The following is a 20,203-nucleotide window of genomic DNA, read 5'->3' as shown; positions in this document are numbered from 1 at the left end:
CGTATACCAAAAATTGTTGTCACACAATGAGATGGTTACATGCAAATGATTAAAGTTCATGCTTGCTAACAATGTTTCTCAGGTATCCATAGGCTTGACTTGAACAACTTTTCTCCACTAGTATATTGGATAAATGTGACAAGATTAATAGGTCTTGTAGGCTTGTAACGTTAGGCTATGGCTCATAGCTCAATAAAAGGTATGAAAATCAAAATTTGGGAGAAATAATCAAATTTTCATCATTTTCACTCTCATTTCATTCACCATCACTTTATTATTTTCTTCCCAATCATATCCTCCATTTCCCATATTTTTCTTTTTCACCACTTTTTGATTCATTCATTTGATTATTTTTCTTCTTTTTTTTCTCTTTTTTTTTCGACTCTTTTTTTAACATTTAATTTTTCTTTTTCTTTTCAAGGAGTATTTGAATAATTACAACACCAATGAACTTATTTCTCTCAAAATTAGGTAGGATAATAGGTGTACAAGCTTCATTAGGTAGTTGTTGTGTGATGTAGAACAGATACAAGTGGGGGCTAATTGTGTGTCATTGACACACACCACTTGATTTTTAGTAGGCTCAAAATGGGACACTAGTGATATTTCATGTTTATTAGGTAGGCTCAAAGGCTTAAACAGTTTCAAATATTGCCTAAATCGTTCTCTGGCCCATTGGTTGTAAGCTGCCCAAGCAGCTTGTCATTCTAACTCTCGTGCTCCGCGCCCGATGTGGCTAACAAAAACAGTGATTGGTTGGCTTTTAAAACTTGTTCATCCGCGCCCAATGGTACACCAACATGAAGACATAATGCAGTGATAATATGTGGACAAGGGAGGCTGACGGTCATGAGTCCCGCACCAGCACGCATAATGGAACCATTAATTATCTTCCCAAGATCCACTGTCTTCCCCGTCATGATGGCGTAAATCAATGCCACTTTATCTTTTGTAATTTCTTTCTGATGAGAGGATGTCATGATTCTCGATAGGATGAATTAGGCCCAACGTCTTGGGTTACAGAGCAATTCAGAGTTTTTTAGAGTAACCGGAGAGCCTTGATTCAATCGCCACTCTGCACCTTTGATGCACAATTCTCTGATAATAACATCATAATCTACAGTGCCAGTAATAAATTATCTATACTCATCGTTATCAAAGCTCGGCATATTATAGATAGAATTTATGGTTTCCGGGGCAAAATAGACCAATTTCCCTCGCACCAAGACCCTGTAGTCCTCATGTTTGATTCTCAAATTGGCATAAAACTCGCGGACAATAGATATAACTACGTCTGGCACTGACTAGGCTATCGCCAACCACCCCCTTTGCTCAATTTCTTTGATTACGACACAGTCAGGGGTGGTGAGATCTATAGCCATTTTTCTTTAATAATGGACCTAGACAAAGTGCTCTCGTAAACTCGGAAGGCTTCCTCGTTCCAAAATTTGTTGGCGTCATAGGAACAAGAAGAGGAAGACACGTCTTTTGATCTCTTTTTAGGCATGATATTTCAATACTATCCACACTTTTAACAAGAAATATCGAACAATACGGTACCCAAAATTTCTTGATTGCTAGAAATTAACCCAAACAATGACAAAGTTGAAGAATCGATAACCTCAAACGAAAAAATAACTGGAGATGACACTTGGTGGCGGCAGCGGCGTTAGTCGGCGGCGGTAGGCGATTGGAAGGTGAACGGAGATGAAACCTTGTATGGTTGGTTATTTGGAGATGGGAGAGAGTGATTGAGGGAGTGTTTATGGAGTTGAGGACTTGTTTGTGGAGTGGGAGGACTTGTTTGTGGAGTGGAGGAGTGAGTGGGAGATGGAATTGTGATGGTGTTGTGACGGAGGAGGCGTTCGGATATGGGTTGAAATTGTACTGGTAAGCGGCGCGCACGGTTGTGCGTGATCTCGCGCAGCCACTCGCGCCTCTGTTTCGCTGCAATAATTGAGCGCGTGCGGTCGCGCGTGAAGTGGCGCGGCCCCGCGCGCGCTTCTGGTCTGCGGTGGCGCGCATGCGTCTGCCATTTTTTTTCCAAAACAAAAACAAATGGGTTGCCTCCATTCAGCGTTTGCTTTAATTTCGTCAGCCTGACTCTGTTCTTCTTTAAGTTGACTCGGCTAGTGGGATATTGTCCATGTTCCGCACTTTGTTTCCAAAATATTGTTTCACTCGCTGGCCACTCACCTTAAATGTTCTGCCATCATTACATTTGGGCTCGATTGCTCCATATGGGTGCATTGTATCCACTATAAACGGTCGTAACCATCTTGATTTCAATTTTCCTGGGAACAGTCTGAGACGAGAATTGAAAAGCAATACATGTCCCGGTTCAAATTCCCTTTGCACAATGATCTTGTCATGCCATTTCTTGGTTTGCTCTTTTTAAATCTTGGCATTCTCATAAGCTTCATTTCAAAACTCATCCATCTCACTCAACTGCAGTTTTCTAATATCTCCCGAAGCTTGAAAATCAAATTTTAATTTCTTCACGGCCCAAAATGCTATATGCTCCAACTCCAACGGCAAGTAACATGCTTTACCAAAAACCAACCTATAGGGAGACATCCCAATAGGTGTCTTGAATGCAGTACAATAAGCCTAAAATGCATCATCTAACTTAATGGCCCAATCCTTCCGGTTTGTGTTGACAGTCTTCTCCAGTATTTGATTAATCTCCCGGTTGGATATTTCAGCTTGTCTATTTGACTGACGACGATATGCTAGTGCCACCTTGTGCTTCACATTGTATTTAGCCAAAAGTGAGTTGAAAATTTTATTGCAAAAATACGTACCTTCGTCACTTATGATGGCCCTCGGTGTTCCAAATCTGGTGAAGATGTTCTTATGCACGAATTTAGCTACAACACGAGCGTCATTAGTATTGGTGACGATTGATTCCACCGATTTCGAAACATAGTCCACAGCTAATAAAATATAGGAATGACCAAAAGAATGGGGAAAGGGTCCCATGAAATCTATGCCCCAAACGTCAAAAAGTTCCACTTCCAAATTATTTGTCAGTGGTAGTTCGTGACTCCTAGAGATGTTTCCTAACATCTGGCATCTATCACATGATTTTATTAAGGTATAACTATCTTTAAACCAACTAGGCCAATAAAAACCAGATTTCAATACCTTAGCTGATGCTCGTGATGCTCCAAAATGTCCACCATATGGTGACGAATGACATTGCTCCAGAATTTGGTGTGCTTCAACACCATCCACGCATCTCCTAATAACTTAGTCAACACATTTCTTGTACACAAATGGACCATCCCACAAGAAGAACTTGATATCACGGAAAAACTTCTTTTTCTGATGATGGCTCAAATCTGGAGGAAGAGTACCACAAGACAAAAAATTTGCAATATCCGCAAACCAAGGAAGTACAGAGTTTACCTCGAAGAGTTGTTCATCCGGAAATGTTTCCTGTATATCTCTCTCTTCTTTCTTCTCGTCCAGCTCAAGTCTCGACAATTGGTCAGCCACTTGATTCTCACTCCCCTTTTTATCTTTGACCTCGAAGTCAAATTCTTGTAATAGCAAAATCCACCTTATCAAGCGTGGTTTTGCATCTTTCTTGGCGAATAGATAGCGAATAGCTGCATGATAAGTAAAAACATCTACCTTGGTGCCGATCAAATAGGGCTTGAATTTGTCGAAGGCAATTACTGCTGCAAGCATCTCCTTCTCAGTCGTAGTGTAATTTTGCTGTGAGACATCCATTGTGCGGCTTGCGTAGTAGATCGCCCTAAACATCTTTTCCCTTCTCTGGCACAAGACAGCGCCTATTGCATAATCACTCGCATCACACATTAGCTCAAAGGCTCCTTCCAGTCCGGTACTATCATAATCGGCGCAGTCACCAATGCCATCTTGATCTTCTCAAATGCCTGCAAACAATCATCATCAAATATAAAAGTAGACTCTTTTTCAAATAAATTACATAGGGGTTTACTGATCTTAGAAATTTTTTTAATAAATCTACGATAAAACTCTGCATGTCCTAGAAAGCTTCTTATTCCTTTGAAGTTCTTTGGTGGGGAAATTTTTTTGATTGCAACCACCTTGGCTCTATCTACCTCTAATCCCCTAGAAGACACTTTATGTCCAAAAACAATACCCTCTTGGACCATAAAGTGACATTTCTCTCCGTTAAGAACTAAGTTATTTTCCTGGAATCTCTGCAAAACAAGGGATATGTTATGTCAACAATGATCAAACGAAGAACCAAATACCGAAAAGTCATCCATGAAGACTTCCATTATTTCCTCCACCATGTCTGCAAATACGGCCATCATGCACCTCTGAAAAGTAGCAGGTGCATTGCATAGGCCAAAAGGAATTCTCCTAAAAGCAAACGTGCAATAGGGACACGTGAAAGTAATCTTCTACTGGTCTTCTGACGCTATAGCAATTTGGTTATAACCTGAATAACCATCTAAAAAGTAATAATGACAATAACCAGCAAGTTTATCAAGCATTTGATCAATAAAAGGCATGGGAAAATGATCTTTATGTGTGGCATTGTTCAACTTTCTATAATCAATACATACTTGCCAGCTAGTTACAGTACAAGTAGATATTAGTTCATCATTTTCATTTCTCACGACAGTTATTCCACCTTTTTAGGTACAACTTGCACAGGAGACACCCAACCACTGTCAGAAATAGCATAAATTACACCAGCATTTAACAATTTCAGCACCTCATTTTTTACAACTTCTTTCATCGCTGGATTCAACCTTATCTGATGATCCACATAAGGAGTATACGACTCTTCCATTAAAATTTTATGCATGCATATATGGTGGGGCTAATTCCCCTAATATCAGAAATCGACCACCCTAAAGCAGTTTTATATTTCCTCAACACTCTCAATAATTTATCTTTTTCATCACTAGAAAGGGAAGAAGAGATGAATAATGGATATGTCAACTTCTAACCTAAAAATGCATAGCAAAGGCAGCTTGTCAATTCCTTCAAATCAGAGGAAGGAGGTATTGGTATTACCTTTGTTTACTCATCTACCTCCAATTCCTCAAGTGGTGCATCCGTTTTTCTTTCGTTTTGTGATCCATCAAGAGCCACAAGTTGCTCTTTCACTTCCCAATTGTCTTCATCAGCAGTTTCTGCAGTACTTATCAAACAACTCTCCAAAAGATCCCTAGTTCCTGCACAATCAAGAGATACATATGAGTCCATAATCTCAATGCTATTACAAGTACTTACCTCATTTGATCCCTTCATGGCATGGTAGATATTAAATGAAACTTCTGCCCTTTTTATCGGTTTAAAAGTACTAGAATTTTTTTTTTTAAATCCTCTAAATTTCGGCTTTCCTTAATATTTTACCCTTTAAAATAAAACATCATCCAACTAGCATTTTAAAAATCAAGTGAAAGGTCATAAAAATGAAATCGTCGCATGTTACCAAACCTAAAAAGCAATAAATTTGAAAAGTATAACCCATACTAAACCCCTCAAAATTCTCTCAAAGCATAAATAAATAGTCTTAAAATCTTTAATATAAATCATGAGTCATAAGCCATAATGCGGAAAAAGTAGAAGCGCTGGTCTTCGGGTTGTGTGCGCCTTCAGTCCAGTCAAATCACCTGTCAAGTCCTCCCTCAAACTCACCTGCATCCATCACACCTAGTGAGTCTAAAGACTCAACACACCATCATCTTTATAGCAAGTAATACGTAATACAGTCAACATATAACAGTGAAAAATATTTGTACTTAAAATATCGTTTTCATGAAGATGCATAAACTTCAAACAAGAACATTTTCGTAAATCTTTTATGATGCATGAACTTTAAATAGAAACATTTTCATAATGATGCATCAACCTTAAGCATAAACATTTTCATGACATGTATAACATAAACCTTAATCTTTTCCTTTTTCCTCAACATGACATGACATAAAACCTTTTTAACATGATCATAAACATTTTTCCTTTTCCTTTTCTTTTTCCTTTGTTGAATTCAGATCGTTAATTTTGACTTTCCTCAAACCTCAAAAGTCGATGGATCCATCTACATGTAACCACAGTATTGGGCGGCGGGGACCTCAGCGACACTCTCACCGGTCAACTGAGCATTGGCCTATCATGATCGAATAGAAATACGATCGTCGGGACTCCCTCTGGGGCCTTCTCCCATAAATGAGCTCCCTCTGGGGCCTTCTCCCATCACGATATTCTCATTCTTACCTCAAACTTCATATCCTCATAACCTCATATTCGCAATAATGGAAACACGATCGTCGGGCTCCCACTGGGACCATCACCCTCACGACATCGCCATCATTAACGAATTAGTCACAATCACTTCACTTCCTTCAACATTTATCATTCCAATCACTTTAGAAAAATCATGAATAATATTTGCATTTTTCATTTTGAAACCAAGCATGCAACATGTATTTTAATTGTCTTCCCTCAATCATAAAAATCAAATAGACATTTAAAAATCATAATTTAATCATGAACATTTCATAAACATTTCAAATGACATTTTAATCCTCAAAACATTTAAAATGACATTTTTACATATTAAATCATAACCATCTAAAATTCTTTAAACATTTAAAATATCATTTTAACATATAAAATCTCATAAACATTTTAAATATCCTTTTAACATAAAAATTCCACAAACATCCATAACTATAAAAAAATAATCATATTAGCATATAAAACAGCATTCAGGGCACTGCCATGACGTTTACTAATTTTTAGGTGTAAAAAGACCGTTTTACCCCTGAACTCGACATTTTTCAATTTCGACTTTTTCCGTGATTTCATGACTCTAACATGTCCCAAATAATTATTTAAGCTTACATGAATTTTTCCATAATTTTATTTAGCCTAAATATTAGGCTTTTTTATTTATCTTTAATTAATTGTTTTGACGGTGTTTTAATCCCGAAAAATCCCAAACTTTAATATAAAATTCCTAAATTCTAAATTTAGTCTTTTTATATTATTTTAGCCCCTATGGACCATGACTCGACCCCCGTGAGCCGTTTTTCAATTTTCTTTACTTAAAACACCCTATTTGACACCTAAACTTCGGCCCCGAGCCAACTTCCGATTTTCACGAGTTACCCCCGAGCCATGTTGATCCAAAACTTGACCAACCTCCTAACTTAACCTACTGGACCCTTAGACCACCAAGAACCCAGCCCCAACCACAAAAACGAGGACCCCTACACAACACCATACTCTGGCCGAGAGTTGCAGATTGCATGGACTCTCGATTCATGCACCTAAGGACCTAGCCGACGCCCCAGCACCCGAACCAACCCCCAGTGCACTTGATTAAGACCCTAAAGAAGTACCCTAGCCCGGCCTTTGAACCACGGACCGCGCCCCGAGCCCCTGGAAGCATACCACACCCTGCACATGTGCTGCGCGTTCTCGGGTGGGATTCCTTGCTTGCAAGGACTCCTCCCTGCACTTCCAGACCGAGTCCTAGCATGGCTTGGACTCTCCCCTGACCCAAGACAGACCCTGGTCGAGCCCTAGCCCAAGCCAAGGCCGAACCAAACCCCTTAACCATGAACCGCTCGCCCCAAATCCTTGACAGCAGGTTCACGAGTTCTTGCATGTTCTTATTTCTTTTTCTTTCTTTGTTTTAGTCGACTTATGTGTGGTGTGTGGGACTCAAAAACGTTTCAAAAACCTTCCTTAACATTACCCTAAACATGGCAGCCCCTAAACACGAACAGGACATGAAATTTGGGCATAAAAATCAAAAGTTCCAAGCATGCGCATGAGAAGTACGAAAATTCTGAATAATAATTCATGTTTTCATGCATACAACAATTCAAACAAATATTATGACATGATGGATGAGAAAAGGGAGATTAAGGTGTGCCTTTGCGTATTATACGCTCGGATAATCGTTGACGACGAAGAACGGAGGGACGACTATGGCTTCTTCTTGCTTGCCTTTCGAAAATCTCCTTTCAAGTGGTGTGTGTGTGATGCCGTGAGATTGTAGGGTTGGGGAGAGTATTTTTCAAAATTAAAACTAGGGTAGCCGATGGTTTGCTTTTTAGAATAGGGTTTGTGAATTAATTAACACATTAAATATTAATTGATCACTATCTAGACCTTAGGCCTAATAAGCCATTAAATTAGGTCCATTAGTCTAATTAGGATTTAATAAAATATTAAAATAGTTCTTTTTTAATTAAATATGTGAATTTATTAGTCGGGTTGCCAAAAAGTTCGTATTTTAGTTGAAAAACCAACACTGATAAAATTTACGTCCCGGCGTATTAAATCACCTCAAAACTCCTTATTTTCAAAAATAATAAAAAGCATCACCCATATTTTAAATAATTAAAAATAATTATTTAATAAAAATATTTTACATTTTTCAGCCATCGATCCTCGTTCCTCGATCGTCACTTGAATAACCTTTAAAAATACATTTTTATGCAACAATGTAGAAAAATATATTTTAAACATGTAAATATGCCCAACATAATTAATTCATGCAATTAAAACATTTAATTAAAATACAAAAGAATTTAATAATTGCATGCATGTGGTTCGCGTGGACTTCTAAATTTTCGGGGCGTTACATTAAATATGGCTGCTTCTCCACCAACTCTCAGGGTGAGTTCGCCCTTATGCACATCTATCAATGTCCTTCTAGTCGCCAGGAAGGGTCTCCCAAAGATTAATGGGGTATCACGATCCTCTTCCATATCTAAAATCACAAAATCAGCAGGAAAACTAAATTTATCCACTTTTACCAGTACATCCTCAACTATTTCACGTGGATACGTGAGACTTCTGTCTGCAAGCTGTAAGGTGATATTGGTAGGTTTGACCTCTCCAAGCTCTAATTCCCTGTAAATAGAAAATGACATCAAATTAACAATTGCTCCTAAATCACATAAAGCTCTACTACATTTAGAACCACTAATAAAGCAAGGAATAGTAAAATTCCCTTGATCTTTTAATTTTTGTGGCAGCTTCTTTTGCAGAATTGCGCTACACTCTTCAGTCAGTTTCACAGTCTCGTACTCCTGCGGCTTCCTCTTCTTAGACATCACATCTTTAATGAATTTTGCATAATTCAGCATTTGCTCCAAAGCATCAGCAAATGGTATGTTGATGTGAATTTTCTTGAAAATATCTACGAACTTTGCAAACTGATCATCCAAATTCTTCTTCTTGAACCTCCGAGGATATGGAAGAGTTGGTTTCAATATAGGAGGTCGTTTAACTTCAACTTCAGCTTTGGATTCCTCAGTTTCAACTTCTTCAATTGTCTTCTCACTTTCCACTCTCTCTTTGGGACTTTGTACCTCCAATTCTTTTCCACTCCTCAAAGTGATTGCCTTGCACTACTCTTTTGGATTAACTTCCGTGTTACTTGGAAATTGACCCATGTTCTGATCTCTCAATGCGTTAGATAGCTGTCTGATTTGCGTCTCCAAAGATTTCATCGTGACACCCATATTTCCTATGTGAGTCTCCATATTTTCAAGACGAGACTCAGTCCTCGCCATCCTTTTTCCAGATTCAGCAACAAACCTTCCCACTAAATCTTCAAACGAAGGCTTTCCTTCCCCCTTTGATATATTGAACCCCGGTAGAGGATTCAACACATTTTTATTATTCGCATATGAAAATTTTCATGATTTCTCAAATTAGGATGATAAGTATTAGGGGGAGGGTTACCTCGATATCCTCCATAGCCTCCAAAGTTCCTGTTGTTGATGTACTGAGCTTCTTCAGGAAGAGATGGTTCTTCAGAAACAATCGATGGACCCTTAGTCTCTACTGTGCTCAACTTATTCATAGATTCTATTTGTGTGGTCAGCGCAGATACTTGAGTAGTGAGTGACGTAATAGGATCCACAATATAAATTTCAGCTGTCCTCTTTACTCCTGCCCTCTCAGACGGCCACTGGTAACTATTTATAGTCATCTGCTCAAGTAAGTCATAAGCTTGCTCAGGAGATTTGGCAAAGATCGTGCCACCAGCCACTGCATCCATTGTTCCTCGTGTTTTCCCATTTAACCCATTGTAGAATAATTCAGTTTGTACCAAATCTTCAAAGCCGTGATTCGGGCACTTTCTCAACATCTCCTTGTATTTTTCCTATACCTTATAAAGCTGCTCAATGTCAGTCTGCCTAAAAGTACTAATATCAATCTTCAACTGTGCAGACTTTGCAGGGGAAAAGTACTTAGCCAGAAATTTCGTCCCCAGCTCCTGTCATGTCGTGATACTTCCCAAAGGAAGTGATTGGATCCATCCTTTTGCTTGGTCCCTGAGAGAAAATGGTAAAAAATGCAATCTAATAATATCGTCAAGAACATTATTAATTTTCACTGTATTCGTGATCTCCAAGAAAGTCCTCAAATGAACGTGAGGATCAGAAGTAGCAGTTCCAGCAAAATGGTTTTCCTGAACCATATTGATCAGAGCAGGCTTCAACTCAAAATTATTGGTGTTGATGGTCCCTCGAGAAATTCAAGAATAATGAGTGTTGATCACTGGTCGGAAGTGATCTTTGATAGGTATAGCCTCTGGCAGACTATGTCTGTCATTCTCTCTGTGTTCAGCCATTTCTTGTATCTCTTCTCTTCTTGCTTTTCTTATTCTTCTCGCAGTTCTTTCCATCTCCGGATAAAATCTGATGTTGTTGCGAGAACGACACCATCATTGAATATTATGATCTAATTGCTGCCTTCTCCATTGCCTTCTACTCCGAGGATGCCGTAGCCAGATGGCATTTGTATGCTCATCGAGAATTTATTGAGGAAAGGAACGTGGACACCGAGGCCTATGAGAGGCACAATTTGATCTCATTCCTCACATCTCGAAGATTGCTCGCAACGGTGACCTGTGTCATGCCCTATCCAAAGAGGCCCCAACGAGAGTTCTACTGCAATCTAACAGCTGTTGTCGGATATGTCAATTCTATGAGGTATGGACAGGTATTTGTGAGAGATGGGATCTACCAGTTCCCCCCGGAGATCATCAACGAGTACTATCGGACTTTGTCTGGGGCAGAGGATCTTCCACCTGCTAATATTGATGATATCACTGTCACACTGACCGGTGGTATCATCACCAAGTTTTCGGTTCGACCCCAAAGACTGGCGGCTGCAAATCTGACATCCTTCTATTACGTCCTCCACAAGACAACTATTAGAAATTGGACTCCTTCTTCAAACACAACTGTGGTTACCCGACCACAAGCCATCACCTTGTTCACCATTGGTACTGGTTGGCCCTTCAATTTTGGACAGATGATGTTCAAAACCGTCATCCAATTTGCTGAAGGAGGACTGAAGTCAATTCGGCTCCCGTTTCCTTCTCTCATTTATCGCATCCTCGAGTCACAAAGCTTTATCAAGGAAGATGATGAACAATTACTGAATGTCGGGGATGCTCTGAAAATTTCCCCAGCATACTTCAAGCGAAATCGAAAGTTAAACTTCCCGTCTGAAACTAGTGTTGCGCTGATGCTGGCGACATCGCCTCCTCCTCCACTACAACACCACAGGGTTACCTTCTTGTGTCTCCTTCTGTTTTGCAGGCACAAATCGAATTTGGACTGAAGGAAATTCAAAATGCTAAGGAGCTTATCACACACTATGAAGATCAGATAGCTGAATACAGATTGCTCCTAAAAGTTTTAGTCCATTCTGAACCCAAAGGGGGAGTACCAAAAACAACAACTGCTGAGGCTGATGAAGATGCAGAAGCTGCGGAAGACCCTGAGGAGACCGATGAACAAGCCTGATTCTGATTTGTTTCCTTTTTGTTCAGTTGTTTGGTCTTGTAGCTTTAATTGGGTCTGAGGTGGTATAAAACTCTCTTTCGCTTCTATGTTTTTGCATTATGTTTTTGCACGCGTGTTGACAACACTACGAACAACACATATCTCATAAACTGTGCTGATTTGTTTTATTCAGGGAGAGATATTATTTTGCTCAGGGGGGGATACAGTGAATGTGAATATGGTAATTTGTGTCGTTTTTGGAATGTTGTGTCCAGAAATGCAAAAAAGGAGTGATTGAAATGAATATTTTATTCCTAATTGATCTTTGTCTTTTATTTAAATTGAAATATAAGTGTTTTGCATTCCTAGACTTGTTTGACCTAATCTAATCTTGACATTTATCATATATGATTTGTTTTTGATATTTATCTCTAAGATATAATACCTTATATTTGAATAGAGTTTTATTCCTAATAAACTCTTGTTTTCATGCTTGTAGGATCTTGTTCTCATGGAAAGATAATTAGGTCAAGATATGAAGTTCTATATATATGGAATTTTGAGAGAAGAACTAGACGCCTTGGAGAGTATCTTTATGCAGCTGCTGGAGTTTTGCTTTGAACATACACAACGTTCAGAGCTGGAGACAATTTTCGTGCTGAAGAATTTGAGTGATCGACTCATGTTTATGCCGTGTTGCCGATTGGTGTTGAAGACACGTGAAAAACAACACTGACGCAAAGTGTTGATCGAAAAGTATTCTTCTATTGTTTTTTAAGCAACTTCGATTTATGCATCTGGTTTTGAGTTTGGTTTATTTTGATGCATCGTGTTGACAATACCAGAACACAACACTAACATTTGATATACACACTGTAATTTATTTCCTGTCCGTCTATGATCAACAGCCCCTTTCATGATTGTAAAACAGCCTCTCCTTGATGTATCCTAAAAGTTGCTGATAATATAATCGTTCCATTGTATTACGAAAATACAATTTCCTTTCGAACAAAAATTCTTGGGTCAAAAGACTATTATCACCAAGGGTTGCACGTCCAAAATCACAAATATTAAAAATTTGGGTCGAAGTTTGGTCGAAAAGGAATATTGATGTTAATTTTAACACCATGCACATATTAGGAGATCTATTGAGCTGCTCAACAGATTTACACAGAGGATAAACTTTTTTAGTAGTTTAGTTCAATTCGATTAGCTTACATCCCTATATTTCATATTCATAGATGATGAAGAGATCTATGCCAATACTTCTGGAAAGCATGATAAATCACAATTTTTCAGAAAGAAAATACGAGGATCATCAAAGAAGATATGCTGCTACCAAAGACGAAGCGAACTTACTTAATCCGGCATCTTTTACCACATGATTACACCAGGTAGTATCCAGGACCCCAGTGTCGTATCCCCAGACAGTCTTAAAACTCATGGTAGGCACTCTCAAATGCATAGAACAATTCGACGTTTCCAACAATGAGAGGCAGAGATTTGGTTTGGACGTCGACTGACAAAAGTATAGCAGTGTGTTTGTCGTCTATACAGTAACTCTGCGTCCAACTGGAAAATATCCAAATACACACAAGAAGGATATATACAAAAGTATAGCCCAGATTCATATATGCAAGACAAATCAAATAAAAGAATGAATGCTTCATATAAGATCCTGTCTAGGAGCTAAAAAGGTTGAGTCAAGCCCGTCGAGTATATCCAAAGCATCAGCCTTCGGATGATTCAATTCTCTACTTGGGGAGCTGCCTGTGCTCCTACTCAATGACCAAACTTTATTTTTTCTCGTCTTCACCATTCCAAACTCTTGGCTTTTGCTTAGCCCGAGAGCTGGCTTCCTCCTTTTCATGACCTCTTCCAAAAGATCTCTGTCCTCTAAAGAAATTTTGTATTTATGAAGTTCGATGTTTCTGGCATATAAGCTAAATTCTTTACGAGTCGGCGAAGTTGTAGGCAGAGGTTTATGTCCATTATCTCTATATCTTACAAGGCTGATGAGATGATGAAGCCACGTTACTAGCTCAAGAATGCAAGACTCCACCTTTAGTTTGTCAGCATGATAGAGTGTCTGCAGGCGGATAAGATTGTTTTGTGCATCTGTCTTCTTGCCAAACTCGTTACTGTTTGGGAAAACAACGGGTGATTACATTTCTCAATTTGTGTGAGTGAAAATGTTTGTCGATAACTGAGACAACAGATGTAGGTACCAGAGGAGATTAAGCTCAAGATGATGACTTACCCATTGTTTGCCCACTCTCCTACCCATCCAAACCCTTGATGTGCTCTGGTTCAAGTTGGCAACAAGGGAAAAAGCAGTGTGTTATTATATATATCAAAACAATCAGCCTTGTAAACCCAAAAATAAAAAATGACATGTTAAAGCATTGATAAGTTCCAAGATATGACAAAATTATGTCATATAACTCTTTTAATTACTTAAGAGCATCTCACTTGGTAGTATCTACAGCTACTGGAACAAGCCACTGGAGAGTTTTTTCCATCTCAGATTTGACTAGAGAAACAGTGAGCTGCAAAATGCACAATAACACATCTAACTTCAGTGATTCTACCAAAAGAAAGAAAAACTTTACTGATCGTGAGCATGAGATAAAAATTGAGTGTTCGTAAAATTAAACCACCTACTAGCGAGTGTACCTTACTCTTGGAAGCAACTACATGTGATTGGGAACGAATTGCAGTCCTGACAGTTGGAGGTAACCCATTGTACAATGTATCTCTCACATTTGCAGGAAGTGAGGTTGGTCGTGATGCCTTAAATTTTATATCAACCAAGATAAGAATTAGTTAGATTGATATCACAGAGACCAAGTATTACTGACCACAGAAATAAGTTCACAACAAATAATGTATTACACTCCAACAGAAATAAACCGTGTCACAAACTTACAATGTTATCAATTTGTGTAATTATGTTAGCATAATGTAAAGCAAGACCAGCAACGCCTAGTCTTTCTGGTTTATTTGAAGAAAGCTTGGCAGCTGCCACCAATCCTGCTCAATTGAAGCATAAAACAACAAGACATAAACACACAGATCTTCGAAGTGATAAACAACAGATGTTATTCTAATCTATAAGAGTTTATATGATTTTATTTTCCTAACATGTGAACCCAACAACTTCCCCCATTACATGCTAACTCATGTTCCAAATAACTCTCCATCGACTTTTTGAGCTTCAAGTTCCATCATATGACATAACTACGTAAATCCGACATTGTATTGCATTCTCTTTTCACTTTATTTCTGCAACTGTTCAAGATTCAACATTATATCACAGTAGGAATTCCGATCTAGGGCTTTTTATCAATCTGTGACCCAAAAAAATTCTCTGTCACTCTTCACATATCCTTTGTTACCGCTAAGTGAATGCAAATCCTGTAATGAATAGTAACCATGCTTCTAACAATCTGTTCTGCCTGCCTGCCCATCATGGTCGCAGTTTGGGCCACTTGTGATGATATCCGTGCACAAGAATAGTCTCGATCACTGTTCATGTGCATGAACCGGTGAAAAAATCCTGAACATTAATCGAAAAGCCAATAGTAACTCTTCTGATGATCTGTTCAGACTGCAGACCTTGAACTGGCCATTACCGTACCGTCTGCATGTTTGATCTATCCTATGTTGAGAAAAAGCATGAAGCTACGGAGTTGCGTCTAGACAAAATATATCTGCATGTCAGCTTTCTGTCTCTCTTGTTTTAGAATACATCCTACGAGATATTTTTTGGTGCTTCAAGTTCAACTATCCGATTCAGATTTTCGCGTTCCATTTGAGGGGAGTATTTTGAATCAAATAATATATAGTAGAATCCAATTTGATAACATTTCCAGCTTATCTTTGATCAGATCTAATCGTGATTCATATTACAACAGAGACTTCTATATTTACCTCAATGAATTTTTCCAATATAAATAGATGATTGGAATCTAAATCAAGAGAGACTATTAAAAGTTTTAGTCCTCTGCATGTTAATACTTTTTGTAGTCGTCTCTAGGATAGCTGATTCTCTTCTCGGGTAAGCGAGTAGGTAGGGAAGGTTAATCCCGTTTGGCCCTGATCGACAGTGCCGAGGAAGGAATGACAGATCAAGGTGTGTTCCTCTCGGCGTCGTACCATGGACATAGATCTTTATGTCAGAACCAGAAAAGTCCTGTATCGAATTTTCCTTTTTCCTACATTTCTACCGCTTCTTAAATTTGACAAAATCATCACCATTTTCCTGAGGAAAAATGAGCAACCATGTTTTGTTTACTTTGACTTTCCACAGAGCACAAAAATCAAGAGTATAACTCCCTTGAGAAAATTCATCAACAGTGACACAGTAGTCGGAAGTTTGGATTCGATGAAACAGGGTGAAGAAAAATATTATTACCCATACAAACTCAAAGACAAGCAAAATACTATATTCATGACTAAGTGAAACCATCCTGAGAGGAAATGCACTATGTATTTGTCTTTGTGACATTTATGCCACTGATAATATCATATAAAATTGCAACATCCCCCTTTACCCCATAGAAAGAGGCAAAAAGAACACGAAACAATAAAAGGTTCTCATACCATTATCTCCAAATGAATCTGAAATATCTTGATGAATGAAAGTTACGATGTCAACAAGCTTCTCCAAAATCTAAAGAGTAAAACATCAATTAGTATTTGTTTCATTGACCATCACTATACAACACAAATATGAAATAAGAAGTAAAATAAAAAAAAATTCATCATGCCAACAATATATAGTGCCAAAATGATCAAGTATGGTGGCAAAGTGGACTTGATGGAACATGAAAATAGCATGAAGGGGTTCTGTCGTAAACAACCTAGGGACTTTGAGAGATACCTGCTCCAAACTTTTAGACCAAAGAGATCTCTTTTTCGAGCTCTTCACGAGTTTTCTTTGGTGCTTGAGTTCACTTTGTAACATTGCGAGACTCTCTCCTGCAATAAAAATAATTAAATAAAATAAAGCAGTCCCATCTCAATTAAGACAATCTAACTTTTGACAGCAGGAGAATTGACCAAAGAAACTCATGTTACCTCCTAATCTTCTATTTCCACCTTCCTAGAGACAACATATATTCACCAGACATCAATATATAATCATTACTGAAACATATTAACACTGACACAAAAGTTCATATATACTCAGATTAAATGATTTCTCAAATGCATATAAACAATAAAATCTCATACAGCTGCACATCAGTCCCTTTCCCATTGTGCGAAAATGCAATCTAGCAACACTATCCAACAAACACTTCGGACAAGGAGATGCTTCATAGTACCAAGTTACGTACTCTTAAACTTAATGCACAACACAATTAAAGTTTTGTTCAAACAAGTGATAGAAAGATTTGTGGTACCATAACAATAAATTCAAATTTTTTATACAAGATGAAGCGACAATCAACGAATCATGAACGATAAAATACGAACACTTGACGAATAAAAGGCAAAGTAGACATCTTTAAACAGTACAGAGACAACTACAAATTCCGCAAGGTACATTTTGTAATTACACATCTACACATGCCACCATCACCCAGCTCATTACCTCTCCCAACAGAACTGATTAATAATCACACACGGATAGCTTGTTTTTGTGGATAATTACATCATATCTAACCTTTTCGAGGTAGATGCAATGAATCTACTTCCTCTAGCTTCCTCTGATAATCTTGCTCAAATCTGTCCAAAGCATGCAACTCGTGATATAATTCCTGCAGACACAGCATCATGAAATGAACACTTTCACTAATAAATATACCTAAAAGACTGTCGCGTGGAATTAATATTTGGCAGCTTGTTTCAGTAGCTTGAATAATTTTTACTTTTGATGCCTCACTAGTAATAATTCATCTCATCAATCATGTCTGAATTCCTTGGAGATATTTTTTAACATAGTCGTTTGACATGAGATGACAAGTTTGGAAGACTCTATACATGTAGGCACACTGCACAATAAAAAAATCCTATATAAATGAAAACCTTGAAGCAAAATAAACTACAAACTATGTTTGCTAAGTTTTAAATGGAACATATCCAAAGTATCTAGACGCTGAGTAAAGCTTTACACCATATTTAGCTCGGGCATACTTAAAATAAATAATCACAGTGTAAACACTGTCCCGTACCCTCTCCTAGCACTTGATCAAACAAGTCAAGTGATAGAGTTGTTGCAACAGCCTTATAATTAACAAAACAATAGGATCTTCTGATTTTCTTAAACAGAAGAGTAATTGAAGAAATTTTGACAAACAACAAGACATCCCAATAGCAGTGTTTATGTCCCCGCTGGCTACTAAGCAGCCGGCAATCACCCAGTGTAACTCGAAACAATTAACCATAATTAAAACCCATAAAATAATGATGTGTAACTTACGGAGGTATGCTGAGCGAGAGTGGTAAGTTCTAGCATAGTAATTTCTGCCTCTTCTCTTTGTTGCTTATGAATCTCCGGATCTGTGTCCAACCTAACAAGGTGAAAGCTACTTCAGCTGACATATTTCTTAGAAAAAATGAGTTTTCTAAATAGAGATTGAAGTCTCAATTACTTTGAGAAAAATCTGTCAAGATTGTGCCATTGCGGGTCTTTACACATGTTTCCAAATCGGACAACCTCCCGAGAGAAGACATCAAATTCCTCCCTGCATTGTGGTGAAACGTAATGGCCAACAAAAAACAAACTACTCGAAATTTTATCCATAGAGGAACTGACGAGGGCGAAGAGGAGCTGAGGATAGACGATTTTGTCAGCAAAAACAGACTTCACAATAGAAAGATGCAGTACCTCTTATCAGCAGCAGCAATGCTAAGAAGCTCATCCATATCTGTGGAAACCAACCGTTGCACCCCTTCTGAACACAAAATATTGTTTTTAAGAAACTTGACATTTTCTGCTGAAAGAGACAGCAGCAAGTTTGAGCCTTTAACAATTGTATTAGCAACTTCAAATGCCAGAATAGAAATTCTGTTTCCCCTAGAAACCACGCCAGTTGTAAATCCACCAGAATTTAAATTTGTCATGCTGCTACCTAGAGTATCTAAAACTTCCACAGCAATTTCAAGGCTTGCTATGCCAGCCTTTCCCAGAAATGAGCTTTGAGGAGCCTGTCAGATAAGAGTAGCTTAACTTAATGTCGGTGCAAAAATATATCATGCCAACACAACGTAGTTTCAGCAGTTCTTCATTTGTAACAAAAAAAAAAGGAACTAAAGCATAAAACAAGATCCTTTGATTTGAACTGAAATTCTATATATCAGATTAGAGTAGAATGGCAACATTATACTTTTTTTATGGAGATGCACAGAAACTGCCGAGTTATCAAATCTACAAAGATTATTTAGTCGCTGCACAAAATATCGAGCATTCTTTATTTCTCATACATGAATGCTCACGGGGTGGTATTAGACAAGTGGCAAACACAATCCAATCTGTGCAACTCCAAATCATATGAGACGATGAATCAATTCTGGTCCCCGATAAAAAGCAATTATAATTTGTTAAACTTGGTCTTTTCCAACTCAACTCTTGGCTACATTTTCATTCAATAAAAAAAAAACAATCCCATCCAGTGGAAGAGCAGCAACTACGTCCTTCAACTAAGTGAGCGGCGAGTCAAGGTTTTCTGGAGGTAAAACTTGCATCTTTAAGAAAAGTACCAGTGTCTGCCCCTTACATCAACCCAATATCAACAGCATACACACATGAAAACTCGCACATACCTTCGAATAATCCGTATCAATAGCATATATACCTTGTTGTGTGGGGTTCTAGCCGGTGTTGATGGCTTCAGTTCGCGGGAAATCGACAGGTACAGCTCACCGGAATCATACAAATTCGGCGGCAGCTTTCCGAAACCATTAATCCCATCAGGATACGGATAGGAATCATCGTCATTTTTATGCTCACCAAAACTCCCCATTGATTTGAGCTTCCCTGAAAACCTCGAAGTATTGTCATTCTCGGGCTCCGGTGGATTCCTTCTCTTTTTCAACGTTCCGCCAGAACACACACCTCCCATTCTGTACCCAAAATCCACACCTATTCACAAAAAATCTTCCACAAAAAAAGGAAACTGCGAATACTGATCGTTAGCTCGATCAAATAAATCAGCTGAGTTTAACCTGTTAAATTAAATTCATACAAAAAACAAGCTTATCAATGGATGAAAAAACAATCAGGAAGAATCCGAGAACTTCGTGAAAAGTTTATGACTCCGAATTTCAACCGGCCCCGTGCAATCAGATCAACGAAACTGGTCGTAATCGAGTTTTGGAGAGTTCGATTCGAGGAAAATGGTGTTGAATTCATGAAAACTAGGAAGAGCGATACTAAACACGGGAACAGCAGCAGTAGACTGTGACTTCTTTTGGCT

At 38.3% G+C, this 20,203-nt stretch overlaps 1 protein-coding gene across 3 annotated transcripts; it reads right to left on the bottom strand.

The window, feature by feature from the left end:
* Window positions 1–13,137: 13,137 nt before the first annotated feature.
* LOC142520626 (protein PSK SIMULATOR 2-like) lies at window positions 13,138–20,203 on the bottom strand. Of its 3 annotated transcripts, XM_075623682.1 has the most exons (13): window positions 19,980–20,203; window positions 19,583–19,842; window positions 18,616–18,935; window positions 18,380–18,472; window positions 18,208–18,298; window positions 17,452–17,545; window positions 16,666–16,763; window positions 16,386–16,455; window positions 14,710–14,813; window positions 14,457–14,573; window positions 14,253–14,329; window positions 14,041–14,085; window positions 13,138–13,921 (listed from the first exon to the last, which is right to left on the bottom strand). In XM_075623682.1, exons 2-13 carry the CDS (start codon window positions 19,748–19,750, stop codon window positions 13,447–13,449), a joined length of 1,752 nt encoding a protein of 583 aa, XP_075479797.1. In that variant the 5' UTR covers window positions 19,751–19,842; window positions 19,980–20,203; the 3' UTR covers window positions 13,138–13,446. The 3 variants fall into 3 exon arrangements, with proteins under 3 accessions (XP_075479797.1, XP_075479795.1, XP_075479796.1); XM_075623680.1 differs by lacking the exon at window positions 19,980–20,203 and having other exon boundaries at window positions 19,583–19,973; XM_075623681.1 differs by lacking the exon at window positions 19,980–20,203 and having other exon boundaries at window positions 14,253–14,331; window positions 14,462–14,573; window positions 19,583–19,973.

Source organism: Primulina tabacum, chromosome 12 (genome assembly GCF_025594145.1).
Source record: "Primulina tabacum isolate GXHZ01 chromosome 12, ASM2559414v2, whole genome shotgun sequence".
NCBI classification, from domain to species: domain Eukaryota; kingdom Viridiplantae; phylum Streptophyta; class Magnoliopsida; order Lamiales; family Gesneriaceae; genus Primulina; species Primulina tabacum.
The sequence above is the reverse complement of the archived record's forward strand: the minus strand, read 5'-3'. Positions and strand labels throughout refer to the sequence as shown.

What these genes read in the sequence shown, in the direction of transcription:
- LOC142520626 (XM_075623680.1), bottom strand. Translation starts at nt 19,849, where the DNA reads ATGGGAGGTGTGTGTTCTGGCGGAACGTTGAAAAAGAGAAGGAATCCA. An exon ending in CTTGACAGATTTTTCTCAAA is followed by an intron (nt 18,299 to 18,379) that starts GTAATTGAGACT and finishes TCACCTTGTTAG; the next exon opens with GTTGGACACAGATCCGGAGA. An exon ending in GGAGAGTGGGCAAACAATGG is followed by an intron (nt 13,922 to 14,040) that starts GTAAGTCATCAT and finishes TTTCCCAAACAG; the next exon opens with TAACGAGTTTGGCAAGAAGA.